Consider the following 17,404-nt stretch of genomic DNA (forward strand, 5'->3'; position numbering starts at 1 on the left):
AGTTACTTCCCAGTTATACCAAGTCATTCCTCCCCTTTTTATGCTAGTCAACTATTCTGGTCAGAATGGGCACCATGAGGCAGGATTTACTCCAAGTGATACGGGTTTCACTTGCCCACGAAAAGGCCATCAAGAGTGTCTCTGCCTTTGGGGAAGACCTGATAAAATACGTACAACCCAGGTGGTTAAATAGTCAGCAGTGAGCCTTCTTTGGGTCAAAGACCTAGGCCAAAGATCCTGCACTGTGAAAGCTACCAGCTAAACAGAGGTAGCAGTGGAGAAGCAGTGGTAGTGGTCAGCAATGCACCCACCAGGGCAGAGACCAGGGAAGAACTCCAAGCATGAGATGGGGATGGGATTGCAGACAGGAGAGGGATTGCAAGAAAGCTTAGGGGTCAGTGTCAGCAGTGCCAGAAAGTGGTCCTCAGATTTTAAGACCCCAATCGCTATTGGAAAAAGTGGGTCATGCACATGTCTTCCTGACAGGAGCTTAGTCAGAGTAGAGGTGGGAAATGGTGCAGTGTCAGCATGGCACCCTCTCCCCAATATCTATCCTCCTTGCCTCCAAATTCTCCTCTACTGAGGGCATTACCCCCAGGATGTTGCTGTTGACTGGAAGAGTTTAACAATTAAAAGGTGATTCAGAAATACCACCAATGAGCACTATTTTGGGCTAAATTTTGTAAGCAATTAACACTGCTAGAGGTTTGTTACACTCAGACTTACCACAAACCTTCTGTGATGTTTGGCACTAGAGATTGAAAAGCCTAATAGTGCAATGTCCTCCACAGGGGGCTGGTGCCTGTGTGAATAAGGCAAAAGCAGTTATCTCCTAAACCAGGCAGTTTTGGAGAATTCTTACTGCCTCTCTAGTTCTACACTTGACTATTCTATCACACTCGCAACTAGCCTTCCCTATTCTGCCCTCTGTAACCTCCATCATTTCTGTGGTCATGGCCCAACATTGGCTCCTTAGACAGTTCCTTCATTTTATATTTCTCGTCTTTGCTTTTAAATCCAACCAGGGTCTCATCCCTCTCTTTCTCTATAATCTCCACCAGACCTACAGGCCACTCCGATATCTACGCTTTTCTAATTCTGGCGTCTTCAGACTCTGAAATGCAATCCAGTTTTGATGGTCCTGTTGAAACTGCCTGAAGCATTTGCTCCTTATATGTATTCAGAAGCTCACCTCAGGGTCTCTTTGGAATAAGTACTGCTGTTCATCTTTAAAAATCTCAGAAACATATTTAATAAGAACCAATTAGGCATGAACTTTCTGCAATTTACTTCAAATTAATCAGATAAAACCTTGGTTTCACATTTAGGATATAGCGGTATAATTTAGTATGAATTCAAGTCTTCCAATTTTCTAATTGGTGGGAACTTGTACTATGCAATATTAGTAATAAAAGCATTAAAGTGGTAATTTCTTTGAAATTCATTGACCTATTAAATTTAAAGTTTTGTTTCATGATATATACTGAACCAACCCTGAATGAATTCTTAGCTTTGCCTTTAAACAAAACTGTAACAAGTTGGGGGAATAGTTTTGACTTCCATGGAAATGAAAACTGGGAATGGTGGCTACACTGATGCCACATTTTAATGTGTCATTTGAAGTCAATATTAAACCCTAAAATATCTCCTTTATCTAAAACTAAAACTAAATTCTAGATATGTTATTAAACAGATATTTGGTTCATCAGTGAATTTCCAGTTCACGAGGTGTCTGTCTCAAGTCCTGTTGGGATGAGTTATTTATATATTCTTGGCCTTTAGTCTAAGGAAAGCCCTTGATAGTTTTCAAGCAGTGCATTATTTGATCTTCTCAATTTGACTGGTGTTCTAGTTTGACTCCTGTACAAAATCAATGCTACCGAATTCAGTTTATATAAATTTTATTTACTTAAAGATCATTCAAAGCTTTCAACATCTTTACATGAAAGGTCAGGAATTATTTTAAATCGCGAAAAGTTTTGCAGGAAAGTTATTGTAAAATCAATGATTTCAACTGTCATTCAATCCATACAAATCCCAAATGTAATTAATTTTGTAAGTCTAGTGTGATTCAGTTACTTCAGAAAGTCAATTGTGGTGTTTGGAGCTGATTTGATTTGTTACTCTTGTGTTGATGGGATGATAATGACTTCGAAATATGGTTGATAATCTTCCCAGCCCATAACCAGTGACAATGTTGTGAAAAGCATTTGAAAAGGGACTACTACTATAAGTGCTCAAGGATCCATTCTGGTTCAGATATTTTGTCTTGGGAAGATGCAGATATTTTACGTTTACACGATCTTTTGGCATCCCCTTGCTGGAAAGTGATCGAAGCATATTTAATGGCAACTTTTGCGACGATACAGTAGCTTTAAGAGGTGTCTTTTGTCTTTATTTCTGAACAGAGATTGAGACACTGGTGCTCAGCAATCTATGCGAAGGTGAACAGCTTGCGCAGCCTCTAGGGGGTCGGGGTTTAAAGGTGGGACAATAGAAGCAGCCTTTATCTAAAATAAAATGGCCATCTTTTGGCATCCCCTTGCTGGAAAGTGATCGAAGCATATTTAATGGCAACTTTTGCGACGATACAGTAGCTTTAAGAGGTGTCTTTTGTCTTTATTTCTGAACAGAGATTGAGACACTGGTGCTCAGCAATCTATGCGAAGGTGAACAGCTTGCGCAGCCTCTAGGGGGTCGGGGTTTAAAGGTGGGACAATAGAAGCAGCCTTTATCTAAAATAAAATGGCCCATCTGATCAACATCTAATTGTACTCTGAGCTAATCTTCACTGTCCATCTGCAAACTTACTAGTTGTGCCTCCTATGTTCACATCCAAATCATTTACAGAAATGACAAAAAGCAATAGATCCAGCAGCGATCCTTGTGGCATACCACTGGTCTCAGGCCTCCAGTCCGAAAAGCCACCCTCCACCACCACCCCCTGTCTCCTACCTAATTTCGAATCCAAATGGCTAGCTTCCTCGGGTTCCATGTGATCTAACCTCACTAACCAGTCTACCATGTGAAACCTTGTCAAATGCCTTCCTGAGGTCCATATGGACAACATCTATTGCTCTGCCTTCACCAATCTTCTTTGTCACTTCTTCAAAAAAACTGATGGTGGTGGGAATCTGGAATGTACTGCCTGGGAGGGTAATTGAGGTGAGAAACCTCACAATCTTTATAAAGTAATTGAATGAACACTTGAAATGTCATAATGTTCAAGGCTATGGACCAAGTGCTAGAAAGTAGGACTAGTATAGAGTCAATTTTCCATCAATGCACATTCCATGGACTGAAAGGCTTCTTCTGTATATTCTATGGTGTTTAGAGAGAAAGTATTATTTAGGACAATAACAGCAAACATTGGTTACAATTCTGTAGTCACACCAAATTAAGAAAATACTTCATATTGCTGAAAAATAAAACATTTATTGAAGTTTTTGCATAAGTTCAGGACAATTTGTAGGAAATAACAATGTAAAGTGAAAACAACATTTATATCTTATGAGAGGAGTGCTATTTGCTTGGCAAATGGTCACTGATTGGTCAAGATGTTGCCATGAGGAATGAGGCAGTTAACATTTACTGCCAAGCTTTGTTTAAATTTTAACCAGATCGATTGACTCTATTTGATCGAGGCATTACCCTGAAAAATGATCTCACAGAGAATGGCTGTCACAATTTTTATTACACTGAAATAGACAAAGTGGGTGTACAAATGCTTTTGTCTGCAAAAGAACGGACCCTGTTTATTAGTGAATGTTAATTCCAGCACATGCAACTAACTGCAGCACAGTGTGAGCCTGATCGACGATCCAAAATTTGTCGTGAGCATAAGCGATCGCCTACTCAGGGTTATTTAACAGATATTGTCCAATCACCGAATCACATCTAATGTTGGATACTGTCGCTTGGTTGTAAAATTAAATTTTCCTGCCACGAATACAGAGAGTAAATCTTGAACTCAATTCAGAACATGTTATAGAACATAGAACATAGAAAAATACAGTGCAGTACAGGCCCTTCGGCCCTCGATGTTGCGCCGACCAAAGCCTACCTCCATTTGCTTATCCAATGCCCGCTTAAATGACCATAAAGAGGGAGAGTCCACCACTGCTACTGGCAGAGCATTCCATGAACTCACAACCCGCTGAGTAAAGAATCTACCCCTAACATTTGTCCTATACTTACCACCCCTTAATTTAAAGTTGTGTCCCCTAGTAACAGCTGACTCCATTAGCAGAAAAAGGTTCTCACTGTCAACCCTATCTAAACCCCTAATCATCTTGTACACCTCTATCAAATCTCCCCTAAACCTTCTTTTCTCCAATGAGAACAGCCCCAAGTGCCTCAGCCTTTCCTCATACAATCTTCCTACCATGCCAGGCAACACCCTGGTAAACCTCCTCTGCACTCGTTCCAATGCCTCCACGTCCTTCCTATAGTATGGAGACCAAAACTGCACACAATACTCCAGATGAGGTCGCACCAGAGTCTTATACAACTGCAACATGACCTCAGGACTCCGGAACTCAATTCCTCTACCAATAAAGCCCAGTACACCATATGCCTTCTTCACAGCACTATTTATCTGGGTGGCAACTTTCAGAGATCTGTGTACATGGACACCAAGATCCCTCTGCTCATCCACACTACCAAGTAGCCTACCATTAGCCCAGTAATCCATCTTCTTGTTACTCCTACCAAAGTGAATGACTTCACACTTAGCTACATTGAACTCCATTTGCCACCTTTCTGCCCAGCTCTGCAACTTATCTATATCCCGCTGTAACCTGCCACATCCTTCTTCGCTGTCCACAACTCCACCGACTTTCGTGTCATCTGCAAACTTGCTCACCCAGCTTTCAAGCCCCTCCTCTAGGTCATTTATAAAAATGACAAACAGCAATGGTCCCAAAACAGATCCTTGTGGAACACCGCTAGTAACTACACTCCAAGATGAACCTATACCATCAACTACTACCCTCTGTCTCCTTCCAGCCAGCCAATTCCTAATCCAAACCTCTAATGCACCCTCAATGCCATACCTCCGTAGTTTTTGCATTAGCCTACCATGGGGTACCTTATCGAACGTCTTGCTAAAATCCATATACACCACATCTACTGCTTTACCCTCGTCCACTTCCTTGGTCACCTTCTCAAAGAACTCAATAAGGTTTGTGAGGCACGACCTACCCTTCACAAAACCATGCTGACTATCCTTGATCACATTATTCCTATCCAGATGTTCATAAATCCTATCCCTTACAATTCTCTCTAAGACTTTGCCCACAACAGAAGTGAGACTCACTGGCCTATAGTTACTTGGGCTATCCCTACTCCCCTTCTTGAACAAGGGGACCACATTCGCTATCCTCCAGTCTTCTGGCTCTATTCCCATAGACAATGATGACATAAAAATCAAGGCCAATGCCTCCACTATCTCCTCCCTAGCTTTCCAGAGGATCCTAGGATAAATGCCATCAGGCCCAGGGGACTTATCTATTTTCATCCTTTCCAGTATTCCCCAGACCTCTTCCCTACATACCTCAAGGTTATTCATTCTAATCACTTGTGACTCAATATTCGCATCAGCAACAGTGTCCTGTTCCTGAGTGAATACTGACGAAAAGTATTGATTTAGTGTCTCACCAATCTCCTCCGCCTCCACGCACAACTTCCCACTACTATCCTTGACTGGACCAATACCTACCCTAGTCATCCTTTTATTCCTGACATACCTATAGAAAGCCTTTGGGTTTTCCCTAATCCTACCAACTAAGGACTTTTCATGTCCCCTTCTCGCTGCTCTTAGCTCTCTCTTTAGATCCTTCCTGGCTACCTTATAACTCTCAATCGCCCCAACTGAACCTTCACGCCTCATCTTTACATAGGCCGCCCTCTTCCCTTTCACAAGGGATTCCAATTCCTTATTAAAGCACAGCTCCCTTACAAGACCCTTTACTCCCTGCCTGACTGGTACATACTTATCAAGGACACCCAATAGCTGTTGCTTGAACAATCTCCACATATCATTTGTGTTCTTCCCTTGAAGCCTATTTTTCCAATCCACGCATCCTAAGTCATGCCTCACCGCATCATAATTTCCCTGCCCCCAGCTATAACTCTTGCCCTGCAGTGCACACTTATCCCTCTCCATCACTAGAGTAAAAGTCACCGAGTTGTGGTCACTGTCCCCGAAGTGCTCACCTACCTCCAAGTCTAACACCTGGCCTGGTTCATTACCTAGAACCAAATCCAGTATAGCCTCACCTCTTGTTGGCCTGTTCACATATTGTGTCAGGAAACCCTCCTGCACACATTGGACAAACACCGACCCATCTAACGAACTCGAGCTATAGCTTTCCCAGTCAATATCTGGGAAGTTAAAGTCCCCCATAACAACCACCCTGCTACTTTCACTCTTCTCCTGAATCATCCTCGCAATACTTTCCTCTACTTCTCTCGGACTATTAGGAGGCCTGTAGAAAACTCCTAACAGGGTGACCTCACCTTTCCTATTTCTAACCTCAGCCCAAACTACCTCAGATGGCAAGACTTCCTCCATCGTCCTTTCCACCGCTGTAATACTATTCTTGACAAGCAATGCCACACCTCCCCCTCTTTTACCCCCATCTCTGACCCTGCTAAAACATTTAAACCCTGGAACCTGCAACAGCCATTCCTGTCCCTGTTCTACCCACGTCTCTGTAATGGCCACAACATCGAAGTCCCAGGTACCAATCCATGCTGCAAGTTCACCTACCTTATTTCTTATACTTCTGGCGTTGAAGTATGCACACTTCAAGCCAACTTCCTATTTACAGGCACCCTTCTTCGAGATCGATGCCTTGTTCCTAACCTCCCTACACTCAAGGTCCTGTACCCTAAAGCTACAGTCCAGGTTCCCATGCCACTGCAGAGTTAGTTTAAACCCTCCCAAAGAGCACTAGCAAACCTCCCCCCAAATATACTGGTGCCCCTCAGGTTCAGGTGTAGACTATCCTGTTTATAGAGGTCCCACCTTCCCCAGAAAGAACCCCAGTTGTCCAGAAACCAGAATCCCTCCCTCCTGCACCATCCCTGTAGCCACGCATTTAACTGTTCTCTCTCCCTATGCCTCGACTCTCTTATCACGTGGCACGGGTAACAAACCAGAGACAACAACTCTGTTCGTTCTAGCTCTGAGCTTCCAACCTAGCTCCCTGAAAGCCTGCCTAACATCCTCACCCCTCTTCCTACCTATGTCGTTGGTTCCAACGTGGACCATGATCTGGGGCTGCTCCCCCTCCCCCTTAAGGACCCGGAAAACACGATCAGAGACATCACGTACCCTTGCACCTGGGAGGCAACATACCAATCGTGAGTCTCTGTCGCCCCCGCAAAACCGCCTATCTGTGCCCCTCACTATTGAGTCCCCAATAACTATCGCTCTACCTTTCTCCGCCCTTCCCTTCTGAGCAACGGGGACAGGCTCCGTGCCAGAGGCCTGAACCTCGTTGCTTACCCCTGGTAAGTCATCCCCCCCACAAGTATCCAAAACGGTATACTTGTTCTTGAGGGGAATGACCGCAGCGGGTCCCTGCACTGGCTGCTTCCTCCCACTCACCCTCACTGTCACCCATCTCTCTATAACTTTCGGAGTAACTACTTCCCTAAAGCTCTGATCTATGACCACCTCTGCCTCCCGAATGATCCGCAGTTCATCCAACTCCAGCTCCAGTTCCCTAACACGGTCTTGGAGGAGCTGGAGATGGGTGCACTTCTTGCAAGTGTAATCAGCAGGGACGCTAATGGCTTCCCTCACCTCATACATGTTGCAAGAGGAACATTGCACTGCCTTCGCTGCCATCCCTCTAAAAGGTAAACTTTAAAAAACTAGATCTAAAGAAACAAACAAGCAAAATGCAGCACTTACCTGCTTACCACAATGGGTCTTATTATTAGGTTAGAGGAGGAGGGCGGGTGGGAGGCTCTACCCCATAGTGCCTCGGGTTCTTCACCTGCGCGCTTATATAAGGAAAAAAAACCTTCCCAGGTAAGCTAGCGCGACACCAGCTTCTGGGTCCGCTAGGTGCTTAAAAAAAACCTTTAAATTTTAGCCGTTAAATAACAAAAACTGGACTATACCCGCGACTTAAAAAAAAACACCACCAGACAGCCATTACCTGCTCCGCTGAGAGAGTGAGCTATGTTGTGTATATTGATCTATGCATTTGCAATGTGATTCACATCATGATGCAGGCACATAGATGTAGAAACCCACTGATTGTTGACATATTGATTGTCAAGCCCACTGTATTTCCTTTGATGTAATTATTGTCAGGCACACTCTGAACCTTTGCAGAACTAACTTCTAATAAGTCTCAGATTGACAGCAGTAGATATTAAAATAAATGGAATTTAAGGAATTATAGTTACCCATCTGGGTAACTCGGGATAAGAACAATGAGGCCATTGTGTGTCTACAGTCAAGTGAAATTGTTTTTGGAAAATATCTTATGTCCAAATCAAAAGGTTGTGCATCCCATGTTGATTTGTTGTCCCCTGAACTATGATTTATCAGTAATGATTTATTTTGCCCTTTCTTTTTGTTTTCCAGTTGCTCGATTGTTTTGTTATCCCAGTGGTACTGTTGCTGTCCTGGTTCTTCCTGCTGGTGAGATACAAGGCTCTTCACTTCATTGGAGTCGGGGTGTGTCTACTGGGGATGGGATGTATGGTGGGGGCTGATGTTCTTGTTGGGAGACATCAAGGAACTGGTGAGTTACTCAGTACTTCTACCATCAGAAAATCCATGAACCATTTTTGATGTGTTTAAATCAATAGAGAAGTGAAAGTCAGATTGTTAACAGACTTCGCACTCGCATACAGTTTTCAAATTTGGAAGATTAAGATGCACTAGATAACTATGCATCATGAAAAGTAACATTGTTAAGGTCAGCTTCATATCATTTAGAGGTATTCATGCGATTTCTTGCTTTACTATATTTACATCATGCTAATTATATCTACCACCTAATTGGGTTGTTTAGTCCACCAGTGCTAAACACTAGAAACATGCAGCACAGAGGGAGGCAGTAAAAAATAAGTTGTCCTTCTCTGAACTTTCCATATAGCTTGTAAAAGCCTTCCTTATGAATTACATGTTTAAGTATATATGTCCACCCACACATAAAAACATGATGATTATATTAGAGCTGTAGTATATTGGCACTAAGTCAAAATGTTTAGAGAACTGGAGCAGAGACAATGGACTGAATGGCCTCCTCCTGCCCTGTAAAAATTTTGTGAATCAGTGATTCAGTGTTGCACCTGAATACTCATGGCATTAGATGGTTGTAAGTGGCTGTGACCATTGTCTCAAAATTGATCACCACCACCTTAGACATGGAGAATTAACATGATTTGTGTTAGGTCCTGATCTGAATCTAAATTTAATATTTACTCAAAATTAAAATAGATTGTAATAAATGGATAAAACATGGATTAAAATAGATTGTAATAAATGGATAAAACATGCCAGTATATTGAAAATGCACTGCTCTTTCATATATCAATACTACCTCATGATGTTAATATTATCAAATCAAAACCAACATAGAATTGATATGTTGCACTTTATTTGGCTTACTCTTGTACTATTCACAAAAAAACTCTTTTTCCTCCTCACCATAACAGTTTATTAATTGGTATTTCTGAATATCTGATGCTGCAGATTATACTCTGAACTGTATAATCAAATAAACAGTGTACCCATTGAACCACTTTTGGCGGTAGAGACTCGATAATGCAAAGGGCCTCTTTACTCTATGATTCTATGTCTAATTGCTGGTATACATAACCATTTCGTAATTCAAGTCACTATCCAATAATAAAGACTTTAAGGCACTTTGAGTATAATATGTTGATGCAGTTCACAGTGAGCTTAAACACTCTAATGCATTGGTCTCTTATCAAAACTACTATGTACTAATTAACATGAGATTGATGCTGTAATAATATCCTTCTTTGGATTGGCAGACATAGCACTGCATAACATGTAGAATTGTACAGAGTCAGAGTCTCAGTTTTAGAAGTGTATCTGAAATCTCTGAATAAAGATGGCGCCTGTCACTACCATTGTAATTTCAAATTCTGTTAGATGCTCATTTAACTCAATGTCATTTGTTTAATCATGTTTGAAAGCACCCAGTCTTCATTCAGGATGGAACCTCAGGGTGATAATGAATTCAATGAGTGTTCAGTGTAATCAGGTTTTTAACACCCTTTTAGTTCTCAGCTGTGCTTTGTGCCAAAACTGCATAGAGTATGGTTAATCGGTGAATACATTAGTGCCTTCTCATAGCTATTGTCTAATGCATGTCCCAACTTCTAGAAAATTAATTTTGTCTCCATTTTTTTTACTGGAATCAGGTTTGTTAGAATATTTGGGAACTATCACCTCCCCCCAAGTGCACTATGATGTTTTGCCTGTTAATTTTAATGGTTAAGTGTAATGGAGAGGATATATCTTCATTTCCTCTCTACGATCATGGTATCCAAAGTGCCCTCACTAAGCATACTGTGTCATAATTCACTGCTTAGTGTAAAAAATAATCTCAGTATCAGCATAATGTTAAATAAAGAAAGTGTGTTTTTTTCCCTTTGTTCTCCTGAACATTAGGGATGTTAATTTTGCAGAATAGAACACATCCTCACCAATTCTGGCACCCATTTGCTGCTTCCTCAGTGAAGGTGGAACTGAAATAGAATGATGTGAGAGACTGTGGAAACCCTATGTGCAGTCATGTCTAGCTGGCAAAAGCTAATTATCCTTCTTGCTAATAAATTTGACGAACTTAATCTGATTCAGTGGATATCAGAAGCTTTTCAGACTCTCACGTCCCTCTAAATTCCTTGCTAAATCTCCTCATTTTCAATTCCTATGCAAAGCACACAGGTCCCATTTGTCTTCAGCTGATTTTCATTCTCTTAGGTCCTCAGCTTCTTCACAGGTACAGGTAATGGACTGAATGGTTTCAGCTTATCTCGGCTAAATGGTGATTGGGATGCTGGACCTATTTTACACAGATGGAGTGTAACATGGCTTGCAATCGAGTAAAGTTCTATAAACTTTTGTCAATCTTTTTAGATTTGAGGTAGAACCTTTCTGGCAAATTCCCCAGATGCTACTTGAATGTACAGGTTAACAGAAAACATTTGGCCTATCTTGTCTTTGAAAGAGCTTTCTATTTAGTACACTGTCAAACTACATGTACACAGATTTGAACAAAATATCTTTTAATGGTTTAATCTGAGTTTTATGTTTAACTGCCATTCTAATAACATACGATTTTCTGTACCTATTAGGCCAGTGAATGTGTTAACATTGCTAATCTTAAATCTAACGTTATATTTCTGAAAGCAAAAGTGATTGCAATTTGCATTCAGAGAGGTTTCTAACAAATCACCAAAATTGCTATAATTGATTCTTTTTGTTTACTTTTAACTAGGTGATAATAAACTGCTTGGAGACTTGCTAGTATTGGCAGGAGCTACATTATATGGAATTTCCAATGTCTGTGAGGAATTCATTGTGAAGAACTTGAGTCGGGTGGAATTTCTAGGAATGATTGGACTGTTTGGCTCTTTCTTCAGTGGCATACAGTTGTGAGTTCTTTTCCTAACTTTAATATGTGGTCGCCAAATTAACTAACAGACAGATTTGATTGATTGCTGGAAAAATGTTACTGCAATGCGTTTTTACTACATCAGCCAATGCATTTCAAAACAATTCACTGTGCACACTGCTGTGTAAAGATGTGATCATGTGTCAGATAAATGCAAGTTATTCTTTGTCTAGAAAACTCTCTAGTTTGTGATAAATACTCCCAGCAGACAACCGCAACTGAGATGACCCAAAAAGACAGAAAGTTATCATGTTGATTTTTAATTTTTGCATTATTTTTGTGTCCATCAAGTTGATGGATTTTATGCTGGAATAATTGTTTTTCAATTTTATTTCATCAAATCCAACACTCCCATGTCTGGTGCCATAATTATTCCCATATTAGGCGCTTACACGACACTTTATTCTGCATGATTTTGTTTTGCAAACAGTATCCTATAAGATATTTATGAACCTAAGGTTCCATTGGCAATTTAAAATGCGAGGCATGTAATCGATTAAAGGTCATCAGTTCAAACTCTACACCATGTGATTTTAGCAACATTGATGGTCCACTGAAATACTGACAAAATGCTTTAGCTGTCAAAGGTGCTTAGACAGGAATAATCAGGAGCAGTTGGGAAATATAGCTTTCCCATTTTAACTGCTTGGCTGCTCCGATTCTGTAAACAGAATAAAATTCCCAGTCCACCCCAAATTCCCAGTCCACCCATTTTTAGAATTGCAAATAGCATTTTTTAGGTTTAGATATTACAAGTGAAGTTTAATATTTAAAGATACCCATTCCACAATGCATTGCAATGGATGACCACTTCGAATAATTCCAAACAGGCACAGGTGGCTAAATGACTTGTCACATATGGAAGTTTTATTTATTTCCAGTAATTATGCAAGTTATACATCTAAATTTCTAGATCAACTGGATGCATTATTAATTTGGAATGGTTAGTACCAGATCAAATCTCTGTAGAAGAGTAAAATGCTATAAAGGATATAATGTGCTGAAACAAACTTCTTTCCTATGTAAACTTGAATTTAACTTTGTATGTGATTGTTGTAAAGTCTTGAAATTTGAGTAGATATTAGTATGCAAACAAGAAAAGATTAAATTTGGAGGCAAGATTAATTTTATTTTTAAGTTCTACCATAAATTCTGCCTGAAGTAAGCAAATGCAAAATTTGCTGACTTGATTAGAATATCTTTTGATGGTGAAAGAGATGCTGGGAGCTGTCTGAGCAAAGTGGTGAAAATCCTTGGTGAACTTTCTGAACTTGAAAAACAGCTTGCTATTCTGATTGTTTCATTTTGTTTAATGTACAATGCAGCGTTAAGAGAAACAGTTGTTAACAAAACTCTGAGCCATGCTAACAATATCGTTCTTAAGAATTCATCCGAAGTTGTAGACTTTAGATAAGTACAGATTGAAATACACTGAATATTAATTAGACCTCTTTAATTTCCAGTTGAAGCTTATTTGAGTAGAGAGACAATATGTTGACATACCTTTAATTTTAATATGCACTTCACGGTGGCTCAGTGGTTAGCACTGCAGCCTCACAGCACCAGGGACCCAGGTTCAATTCCAGCCTTGAGTGACAGTCTGTGTGGAGGTTGCACATTCTCCCAGTGTCTGCGTGGGTTTCCTCTGGGTGCTCTGGTTTCCTCCCACAGTCCAAAGGTGTGCAGGTCAGGTGAATTGGCCAAGCTAAATTGCCCTTAGTGTTAAGTGAAGGGGTAAACGTAGGGGAATGGGTCTGGGTGGGTTGCTCTTCGGAGGGTAGGTGGGGATTGGTTGGGCTGAAGGGCCTGTTTCCATACTGTAGGTAATCTAATCTAATCATGAAAAACAAAAACTTCCCAGCAAGTGAAATGAGCCCAAAATAGTTGTACGTTTCAAAAATGTTGATTTTGAAGAAGGATACTTGAATGAGTTGCTATCTTGAATTTTGTGGTCAACATCTTGGTGGCTGTCATCTTAAGAGCATGATTTCAGATGGTTCATTCTTATGTTTTGCTGTAAAATTACTTTGGAACATTTATAAGCAGTAATTCATGACTTTGGAGTCAATGTTTGATCTAAGTTATATGGCTCAGGAAGGAAGACATCATGGCTGAGAAACCTGAAAACATATGATTCCTGGAAGTCCTGCAGTTTTCCTACAGTGACCACTGGCTTTGGTGCTATGGGAAGGAGGAATTGAAAAAGAATGGCATAGGGCCTGCACCAATCACCATGTTGGAAAGGATGTTAGCTCAAACATCCGATGTGTGTATATACCAAAGACATGCGGAGTGGACAGATTGTGTTCTCAGTCTGCATCTATTATTAGTTCGCATCCGACCTGCCATTTTGAATCTTGTCTTGAATTCTCAAAGGAGAGGCTGCAGTGTAGAAAGAGAACATTTGGCCCCTTGTATCTATGCTAGCACTCTGTGACAGCATCACAGCTAGCCCCGCTCTCCTGAATTTTTCCCATGAATTCTTCCGTCTTCAGTAAGTATCCAGTTCTGTTTTGACAACCATGACTATACGTGCCTCCACCAAACCCTCAAGCCTTCCATTCTTAGCCTCGGCCACATGCTGTTTATCATCATGCTGCTTTGATTCATTTGCCCTTCATTTTACATGATTGTCCTCGACCCTTTCACAAACTTGAACTGTTCCTTCTTATTTAATCTAGGCATATCATGTGTTTGAATAATTCTACCAAGGTTCCAAAACCTCTCTGAAGGAGAAAACCCCCAGCTTTTCCAATCTTTCTTTGGAACAGAAATCCCTCATCCCTGGAATCATTCTCATAAATCTTTTTTGCACCCTCTCTAATGCCTCATGTAATAGTTTAATTGAGATTAGCCTGTGTTTTTGTAAAAATTCATCATAACCGCCTTGTCCTGTGTGTATCTATTTACCGAGGATGATGCATGCTTATTATTCACTTTTCCAACCCACCATACCACCTTTAGTGATTTATGTATATATGTTCCAAGGTAGAGCCTTCTGAAGAAGTGTCACTGAACCCAAAACATTAACTCTGCTTTCTTTTCATTGATGTTCCTAGATCTGCTGAGTTAGTCCATTAGTTTGTGTTTTCATTTCAGATTTTGGCATCCATAGTTCTTTGTCTTATTTTATTGCTGTGTTCCAACACTGCCTTCAGATTGCATCCATTATTCCATATTGCCTTTCCTCTTTGTCATTACCAAAATCTATCACTTCATATTTGTCTCAATGAAGTTCCATCTGCCACATGCCTGCTCAGCCCACCATCATGAAGTCCATCACTGTACTCCTCGCATTTCATAACATTCACAAGTTTTGTAGCATGCGCAGAGTTTGAAATTGAGCACATCATGGACAAAATTTTGTTCCCTTTACTATCTCTTATCAGGAGCTTTATAAGAGGTGAATGTTTTCTTACCCTGGCAGCGTGGATTCCAAATTAAATATTTTCTGTAAGAAGGTTTTATGAGTTTAAAAAAAAGGTTATTTATTCACACACCCTAACCCCAAAAATAACATACTTCACGCATTCATCTCACTCACACATCTCACTCACATCCAGTGCAGTGTTGGTCTGAGGCAATGAACGGGCTTGTATGGTACTGGTTTGAGTCAGTGGACTGGTCCATATTCAAGAACTCAGTGGCCAACCCACTCTGCACAATGACTCACCTCATCCATTCTGTCCATTGCTCTTGATGTAGTCTCCAGTACATCATGGATGGGACGCTGACTGGCAGAGCAATTCAGGTAACATCCCTGGGACACACACACACCAAACAACCCCACCATCCTGTGGCCAACCACTTCAATTCCCCCTCCCACTCCCCCAAAGACATACAAGTCCTGGGCCTCCTCCACCGCCAAATCAAAGCCACCCAAGAACTGGAGGAAGAACGCCTCATCTTCTGCCTTGGGATTCTTTAACCACACAGCATCAACATCGACTTCACTGGTTTCCAAGTCTCTGTTCCTCCCACCTAATCCCAGATCTGAACCTCGTGAGCTGTCTTACCTGTCCATCTTCCTCCTCACCTATCTTCTCCACCCTCCCCACTGACCTATGAAAGTTATCCCCCACTGCATCCACCTGTCACCATCCCACCTACCTTCCTTCCAGCCTCACCAGCCCCATTTATCGCTCAGCCTCTTTCCCCCTCCACATTCCTGGTGAAGTGCTGATGCCCAAAACGTTGACTCTCCTGCTCCTCAGTTGATGCCCACCCTGCTGTGCTTTTCCAGTGCCACACTTTTTGACCACTACATGACAAAACAGGCTAAAAAGCAAAATTGAACAGAATTGTGGGCAACAGTGCATCCATACCTGACAAACTGAATGAATTCTACGCTCGCTTTGAACAGAAGGTCAATGAAATGATGTCACCTATCCCAACAGCCTTAGGGGCACGTGTTCCCACAGTCACCGCCACAAACATTAGGCTGACCTTTGTGAGAGTGAACCCATGGAAAGTCCCCAGCTGTGCACTCAGATCCTGTGTGGATTAGCTGGCGGTAGTATTCGCTTTATCTTGTCCTTACTATGACCTGAAGTCCCCACCTGCTTCAAGAAGACCATTATCATCCCAGTTCCAAAGAAAAATCATGCAGTGCGCCTCAATGAATACTACTCAGTGGCTCTGACCTCCACAGTCATGAAATGCTTCGAGAGGTTAGTCTTGGCTGACATCAACTCCAGTCTCACAGATTGCCTTGATCCTTTGCAGTTTGCCTACTGGCGCAACAGGTCCACTGCTGACTCAATCTGCCTGTCCCTACTCTCATTCCTGGAACATCTGGATAACAAGGCTGCCTACAACAGGCTCCTACTTATTGAATACAGTTCCGCCTTCAACGTCACAACTCCAAACAAACTCATCTCTACATTCTGAAACCTAGGACTCTGCTTTTCTCATAACTGGACCCTTGACTTCCTGACCCATAAAACACAATCAGTAAGAATAGACAACAACACATCCTTCACCGTAATCCTCGACACTGGTGCCCAGCAAGACTGTGTACTCAGTCATCTACTACATTCCTCACATACGTACAACTGTGGCCGAATTCCACCCCAATTTTATTTACAAATTTGCCAGCGACTGTTGTAGGTTGGATCTCAAACGATAGTGAAACAGAATACAGGAAAGGCGTTGAGTGCTCAGCAGCATGGTGTTAACGCAACAATCTCTGCATCAATATCAGCAAAATGAAGGAGCTGGTCTCTGACTTCAGGAAGTGGAGTAGAGGGCACATCCCTGCCTGCATCAGTGGTGCTGAGGTGCAGATGGTCAAAAGCGTCAATTCCTGGGTGTAATGATCACCGACAATCTGTCCTGGTTCACTCACGTTGATGTGAGAATCAGGAAGGTACAAGCACATCTCTACTTCCTCAGGAGACTAAGGAAATTGGACATGTCCACAAACACTCTTACCAATTTTTATGAATGCACCATAAAATGCATCCAATCTGAATGCATCACAGAGTGGTCTGACAACTGCTCTTCCCAAGACTGTGAGCAACTGCAGAGAGTTGTGAACACAGCCCAGTCCGTCACACAAACCAGTCTTCCATCTACTGACTCTTTCGATACTTCCTCCTCCTAGGGAAAGCAACCAACATAATCAAAGACCCCTTACACTCGTGTTATAGTCTCTTCTGCCCTCTTCCATTGGGCAGAAGATCTAAAAGTTTGAAAATATGTACAAACAGATTCAAGAACCACTT

At 41.5% G+C, this 17,404-nt stretch overlaps 1 protein-coding gene across 3 annotated transcripts in view; it reads left to right on the forward strand.

The window, feature by feature from the left end:
• Nucleotides 1-17,404, forward strand: part of slc35f1 (solute carrier family 35 member F1) — a 313,410-nt gene that overhangs the window by 226,722 nt on the left and 69,284 nt on the right. For all 3 annotated transcript variants that reach the window (XM_060821185.1, XM_060821177.1, XM_060821194.1), the window contains exons 4-5: nt 8,609-8,768; nt 11,502-11,658. In XM_060821185.1, coding sequence (XP_060677168.1) covers nt 8,609-8,768; nt 11,502-11,658 — 317 coding nt within the window. The remainder of the gene's footprint in view (nt 1-8,608; nt 8,769-11,501; nt 11,659-17,404) is intronic.

This window comes from Hemiscyllium ocellatum, chromosome 3 (genome assembly GCF_020745735.1).
Source record: "Hemiscyllium ocellatum isolate sHemOce1 chromosome 3, sHemOce1.pat.X.cur, whole genome shotgun sequence".
In the NCBI taxonomy this organism is placed as follows: domain Eukaryota; kingdom Metazoa; phylum Chordata; class Chondrichthyes; order Orectolobiformes; family Hemiscylliidae; genus Hemiscyllium; species Hemiscyllium ocellatum.